Below are 7,410 nucleotides of genomic sequence, written 5' to 3'. Positions count from 1 at the left end.
TTTCTGGCCTCTTCTCTGGCCCCTTTCGCTCTGGCTCCTTCTCTGGCTCTTTCTCTGGCCCTTCTCTGGCTCCTTCTCTGGCTCCTTCTTTTGGCCCTTCTCTGGCCCTTCTCTGTCTCTCTGGCTTCTTCTCTGTGCTCCTTCTCTGGCCCTTCTCTGGCTTCTCTTCTCTGGCCCTTCTCTGGCCCTTCTCTGGGCTCCTTCTCTGGCCCCCCTTCTCTGGCCCTTCTCTGGCTCCTTCTCTGGCTCCTGCTTTCTCTGGCCTTCTCTGCTCTCTGCTCCTTCTCTGGCCCTTCTCTGGCTCTTCTCTGGCCCCGTTCTCTGGCCTCTTGGCTCTCGCTCCTTCTCTGGCCTCCTCTCTGGCCCCTTCTCTGGCTCCTTCTCGCTCCGGCTCCTTCTCTGGCTCCTTCTCTGCTCCTTCTCCTGCTGGCCCTTCTCTGGCTCCTTCTCTGGCCCCTTTCTGGCCCTTCTCTGGCCCCTTCTCTGGCTCCTTCTCTGGCTCTGGCCCCTTCTCTGGTCCTTCTCTGGCCCCTTCTCTGGCCCCTTCTTGGCTTCCTCCTTCTCTGCTCTCGGCCCTCTTCTCTGGCCCCTTCTCTGGCTCCTTCTCTGGCCCTTCTCTGGCCTCTTCTCTGGCTCCTTCTCTGGCCCTTCTCTGCCCTTCTCTGGCTCCTTCTCTGCTTGGCCCGTTCTCTGGCTCTTCTCTGCCCTTCTCGGCCCTTCTCTGGCCCTTCTCTGCCTTCTCTGGCTTCCTTCTCTGGCTTCCTTCTCTGGCTCCTTCTCTGGCCCTTCTCTGGCTCCTTCTCTGGCCCTTCTCTGGCCCCTTCCTCTGGCCCTTCTCTGGCTCCTTCTCTGGCCCCTTCTCTGGCCCTTCTCTGGCCCTTCCTCTGGCCCCGTTCTCTGGCTCCTTCTCTGGCCCCTTCTCTGGCCCCTTCCCTTCTGGCCCCTTCTCTGGCCCCTTCTCTGCCCCTTCCTCTGGCTCCTTCTCTGGCCCTTCTCTGGCCTCCTTCCTCTGGCCCCCTTCTCTGGCCTCCTTCCTGGCCCTGGCCCTTCTCTGGCCTTCTCTGGCTCCTTCTTGGCTCCTTCTCTGGCTCCTTCTCTGGCCCTTCTCTGGCCCCTTCTCTGGCTCCTTCTCTGGCTCCTTCTCTGGCCCTTCTCTGGCCCCTTCTCTGGCCTCCTTCTCTGGCCCCTTCTCTGGCCCCTTCTCTGGCCCCTTCTCTGGCCCCTTCTCTGGCCCCTCTCTGGCCCTTCTCTGGCCCTTCTCTGGCCCTTCTCTGCTGCCTTCTCTGGCCCTTCTCTGGCCCCTTCTCCTGGCCCTTCTCTGGCCCTTCCTCTTGGCTCCTTCTTCGGCTCCTTCTCTGGCCCTTCTCTGGCCCTTCTCTGGCTCCCTTCTCTCTGGCCCCTTCTCTGGCTCCTTCTCTGGCCTCTTCTCTGGCCCTTCTCTGGCTCCTTCTCTGGCCCCTTCTCTGCCCCTCTCTGGCCCTTCTCTGGCCTTCTCTGGCCCCTTCCCCCTGGCTCTTCTCTGGCTCCTTCTCTGGCTCCTTTCTGGCCCTTCTCTGGCCCCTTCTCTGGCTCCTTCTCTGGCCCCTTCTCTGGCCCCTTCGCTTGCCCCTTCCCCCTGCTCCTTCTCTGGCTCCTTCTCTGGCCCCTTCTCTGGCTCCTTCTCTGGCCCCTTCTCTGGCCCCTTCTCTGGCCCCTTCTCTGGCCCTTCTCTGGCTCCTTCTCTGGCCCCTTCTCTGGCTCCTTCTCTGGCCCTTCTCTGGCTCCTTCTCTGGCTCCTCTCTGGCCCCTTCTTGGCTCCTTCTCTGGCTCCTTCTCTGGCTCCTTCTCTGGCCCTTCTCTGGTTCCTTCTCTGGCCCTTCTCTGGCTCCTTTTCTGGCTCCTTCTTGGCCCCTTCTCTGGCTCCTTCTCTGGCTCCTTCTCTGGCCCCTTCTCTGGCTCCTTCTCTGGCCCTTCTCTGGCCCCTTCTCTGGCCCCTTCTCTGGCCCTTCTCTGCCCTTCCCCCTGCTCCTTCTCTGGCGTCCTTTCTCTGCCCTTCTCTGGCTCCTTCTCTGGGCCCCTTCTCTGGCCCCTTCTCTGGCCCTTCCTCTGGCTCCTCTCTCTGGCCCCTTCTCTAGCCTCTACTTTTTGATAGGAATCAGAACATGTCTGTCTGTGAAGAAATTTTTGTCCCTGACCTAAAACTTATCTGAAAGGAGTAGGTTCTGTGGTGTCAACGTTCCCATCTGGCAGGTCCCACCACACCCCGTCATGTGCAGGGATCAGGAAGGGAAGCCAGACCGGGCAGCGGGAGTCAAATGGGCCTCCAACCAATTCCTGTTTCTCTTTAGGCCTAACTAACCAACATGCCAGAAGACTGAAACCACATCTGTCTGCCCGATGAGCCTGGGAGAAAAATAATCTCTCTACTCTTTCTCTAGTCTTTTTTTTCTCTCTCCCCATATTAAAACATACTATAGTGTATACTATGGTAGGAATACGATAGTGTATACTATGGTAGGAGTACTATAGTATTCCTTTACTTATACCGATCCCGGATCCGGGAGCTCCTATAAAAAAGCTGACTAGCATAGCCTAGCCTAACGGGACAGGGATATCATAAATATAATTTTCATGAATCACAAGTCAATACAGCAAATGAAAGATAAACATCTTGTGAATCCAGCCATCATTTCCGATTTTTTTTATGTTTTACAGCGAAAACACAATATGTATTTCTATTAGCTAACCACAATAGCTAAAGACTCAACCGTATATTTTCACCATGTTTCTACCGCATAGGTAGCTATCAGAAAACCGGACCAAAATAAGATATAATTAGTCACTACCAGAAACAACTTCATCAGATGACAGTCTTATAACATGTTATACAATACATTTATGTTTAGTTCGAAAATGTGCATATTTAGGTATAAATCATAGTTTTACATTGCAGCTACCATCAAAAATATCACCAAAGCAGCCAGAATAATTACAGAGAGCAACGTGAAATACCTAAATACTCATCATAAAACATTTATAAAAAATACATGTGTACAGCAAATGAAAGATACATCTTGTGAATTCGCCATATTTTCCGATTTTTTGAAGTGTTTTACAGCGAAAACAAATATAGGCATTATATTAGCTTCCACAATAGCCAAACACACAACCGCATTTATTCACCGCATAGATAGCATTCGCAAAAAAACAGCAAAAGATATAAAATTAATCACTAACCTTGAACAACTTCATCAGATGACAGTCTTATAACATCAGGTTTATACAATAACTTATGTTTTGTCGAAAATGTGCATATTTAGAGCTGCAAACCGTGGTTATACATTGTGAAAATGTAGCAACATTTCCCCAGAATGTCAGGAGCTATTTTTGGACACTCACCTAATCTGACAAAGAATTCATCATAAACTTTACTAAAAAATACATGTTATATAGCAATGAAAGATACACTGGTTCTTAATGCAACCGCTGTGTTAGATTTTTAAAAATAACTTTAACCATAACAACAGCTTGCGTTATTGCGAGACAGCGCCGCCAAACGGCGGAGAATAGAATATAACATTTCCACAGAAATACGAAATAACACATAAATTGTTCTTACTTTTGGTGAGCTTCCATCAGAATCTTGTACAAGGAGTCCTATTTCCAGAATAAATCGTTGTTTGGTTTTGGAATGTCCTTTTCTCCTGTCGAATTCGCGTCACAATGCTAGCCAATGTTGATGACGTTCCAGTTTCTCTCGACGCAAAGAACGGAAAACTCAAAAGTCCAATAAACGTTGAATATTCTGATAAACTCGGTTGAAAAAACATACTTTACGAAGTTATTATCAACATGTATCAAATAAAATCAGAGCCAGAGATATTAGCCGTGTATACGAACGCTTATCAGAAGACAATATGGAGGTGCTTCGCGAGCCTAGGTAGAGAAAGGAAATTCCTGACCTGCCACTCCAAAAGCTCTTGTTCGACCTCAGATCAAGCTAGACACCCCATTCCACCTTCCACTGCCTGTTGACATCTAGTGGAAGGTGTATGAAGTGCATGCATATCGATAAATATAAGCCAGTTGAATAGGCAGCCCTGGAACAGAGCCTCGTTTTCTGATTTTTCACTACTTTTAAGTTCCTGTATGGAAGTTTGCTGCAAAATTAGTTCTGTTTTACTCACAGATATAATTCAAACAGTTTTAGAAACTTGAGAGTGTTTTCTATCCAATAGTAATAATAATATGCATATTGTATGATCTAGAATAGAGTACGAGGCAGTTTAATTTGGGCACGATTTCTTCCTAAGTGAAAAATAGCTGACTGTAGGTTTTTGGTTTTTCTCGCTCTAAAATCAGAAATAAGTCATTTGAAATAACAAATAGGGCTTTATTTACAAATTAATAACAATATCTCACCCCATATTCAAGAATGGCCATTTTCTCACTCATTTTACGTTATTTGAAAACGAAATCATCTCCAAAATATTTAAGGGTCTCTATTGAAGGTACTTAAGTTCACCGAGAAAGTCTGGACATGGCCTGCTCTCCCTTAGGCAAGGAATTAGGCACTTCCCCATGTTTACTACAGAATGTATTGTAGGCTATGTTTACATGTCAGACTGCACAGTAGCCTAATAAACAAATGCAGGTGGCTTGTATCTTCAAAATGCTTTATATGCTTTATTATTCACGTTATATTATGTTTGAGATTCTTCAAATTAGTAACCATTTGCCTTGATGACAGCTTTGCACACTCTTGGCATTCTCTCAACCAGTTTCACCTGGAATGCTTTTCCAACAGTCTTGAAGGAGTTCACACATATGCTGAGCACTTGTTGGTTGCTTTTCCTTCACTCTGCGATCCAACTCTATAAAATAGATTTTGATTTGTTTAACGCTTTTGTGGTTACTACATGATTCCATGTGTTTTATTTCATAGTTTTGATGTCTTCACTATTATTCTACAATGTAGAAAATAGTAAAAATAAAGAAAAACCCTTGAGTAGGTGTTCTAAAAGTTTTGACTGGTACTGTGTGTAGAGTAGCAAAATCAGACATCTGATTCTGTGTCTGTCCTGTCAGTGGCACTTTGTTGATGGTGTCACTATTATTATTATTCTTTTTGTGTTGCTTGGACGTGTGGGGGTCGATTCATGGTACAGATGTGGTTAATCTGTCTGGTGTTGTAGCTGTAGTCAGACACGGCCTGTGAAGCTGTAAAGCTGTGTAGTGTCAGATACAATGTGGATACTGTAAGCCTGTGTAGCATCAGGGGACAGATGGACAACGGAGTGTTATGTGACAGATGGCAGATGGCTATGTTGTCTGTTGTAGCTGAGAGTCTTGTCACAGCTTGTTGCCCTCCTGACTGAAGACCTCTGGTGACATGAGGCCACCCTCTGTGATGGCAGGGAAGGTTAGTGCAAAGGGTAGAGGGGTGGGGGGGTGGGGTCAGAGTATGGGAGGGGGGAAGGGATCAGTGTTGGGGTGGTAGTAGTGGTTGAGGACATAGGAGCAGGGGTAGGGTAGGGGAATTAGTGACAGAAGGGATCAGAGTCGGAGCAGGGCAGGGAAGTAATACAACTTTATCAGCATTTTAAGTGAAACAGTCTAATCTGTTGCATCAGCCTCATTGCTTTTTAAAACTGCTTGATGTGCAGTGGTTGTATGAATTGTGGATCTGTTGTCCCAGAACTGTCCCAGAGTCTGTTTTCAACCGTCCCAGACATATTTGTTATTGTCCCAGGGATGACGGTATGCCCTATGCTCTGGAAGGCATAACAAGTATTTGGTTGTAATTGTAATGTTGCCAAGGGTGGCCAATCATCCTCCAGGAGAGCCTTAAAGGGGCAGTGTTGTATTTTGAGAGAGGCTTGAATATGCTTGAGAATGTAGCCTCCATTTTGTCTGATCCTCTAGGGAAAAAAAACATTTTAATTCATTTTGTTATGGAAAGTGGTTCCTTGCATCACACAATGATGGAGCAGTTGTGGTACAGGCCTTTTTCTATTTTTGGAAAAGTAAACAATCTGTCCTACTTTACTTTGTTGTTAAATATGTCAAGCCCTGGTACAGACTACATCCCACTACAGAGCAGACTGCATCCCACTACAATACAGACTACATCCCACTACAGAACAGACTACATCCCACTACAGTACAGACTACATCCCACTACAGAACAGACTACATCCCACTACAGAATACAGACTACTCCCACTACAGAGAGACTACATCCCACTACAGAGCAGACTACTACTCCACTAACAGTACAGACTACATCCCACTACTACAGACTACATCCCACTACAGAACTAGACTACATCCCACTTACAGTACAGACTACATCCCACTACATACGCAGACTACATCCCACTACAGAACAGACTACATCCCCACTACATACAGACTACATCCACTACAGAGCAGACTACATCCCACTACAGAGCAGACTACATCCCACTACAGTACAGACTACATCCACTACAAAACAAGACTAACATCCCACTACAGAGCAGACTACATCCCACTACAGTACAGACTACATCCCACTACAGAACAGACTACATCCACTATCAAGTACAAGACTACATCTCACTACAGAGCAGACTACATCCCACTACAGAGCAGGACTACATCCCACTACAGTCAGACTCATCCCACTAACAGAACAGACTACATCCCCACTACAGAGCGACTACATCCACTACAGTACAGACTACATCCACTACAAGCAGACTACATCCCATACAGTACAGACTACATCTCACTACAGAGCAGACTACATCCCACTACAGAGCAGACTACATCCCACTACAGTACAGACTACATCCCACTACAGAGACAGACTACATCCCACTACAGTACAGACTACATCCACTAACAGAACAAGACTACATCCCACTACAGTACAGACTACATCTCACTTACAGTACAGACTACATCCCACTACAGAACAGACACATCCCACTACAGTACAGACTACATCTCACTACAGAACAGACTACATCCCACTACAGAACAGACTACATCTCACTACAGAACAGAATACATCCATTACAGAGCAGACTACATCTCACTACAGAACAGACTACATCCCACTACAATACAGACTACATCCCACTACAGTACAGACTACATCCCACTACAGAGCAGACTACATCCCACTACGGTACAGACTACATCCACGCAAGCAGTCAGCTAGACACTAATGGGTGGGTGGACAGATGGATAACACTCGATAGCACTTGAAGTCTTTTCTACACACGTTTGACAATCTGTATATGTAACTTTGCAATATGTCTGTCTCACTAATGTTTTGGGGTTAGTAACTAAATGTCTTTAGTGTTCGGGTTAAGTAACTAAATGTCTTTAGTGTTCGGGTTATGTAACATCTCTCTCAAAACAACAACAACGGCGGAGGAG

General features: G+C 46.4%; 1 protein-coding gene across 1 annotated transcript in view; it reads right to left on the bottom strand.

The window, feature by feature from the left end:
• Nucleotides 1-8: 8 nt before the first annotated feature.
• LOC139027241 (cylicin-2-like) overlaps nucleotides 9-7,410 on the bottom strand; it is a gene marked incomplete at its 3' end in the record, with an annotated part of 16,301 nt that continues 8,899 nt past the window's right edge. Inside the window, exons 3-4 of the mRNA XM_070442384.1 lie at nucleotides 264-2,110; nucleotides 9-219 (exon numbers count right to left, since the gene is read on the bottom strand). Coding sequence (XP_070298485.1) covers nucleotides 9-219; nucleotides 264-2,110 — 2,058 coding nt within the window. The remainder of the gene's footprint in view (nucleotides 220-263; nucleotides 2,111-7,410) is intronic.

This window comes from Salvelinus sp. IW2-2015, unplaced genomic scaffold (assembly GCF_002910315.2).
Source record: "Salvelinus sp. IW2-2015 unplaced genomic scaffold, ASM291031v2 Un_scaffold8636, whole genome shotgun sequence".
In the NCBI taxonomy this organism is placed as follows: domain Eukaryota; kingdom Metazoa; phylum Chordata; class Actinopteri; order Salmoniformes; family Salmonidae; genus Salvelinus; species Salvelinus sp. IW2-2015.
This window is presented reverse-complemented; position numbering and strand designations above follow the sequence as displayed.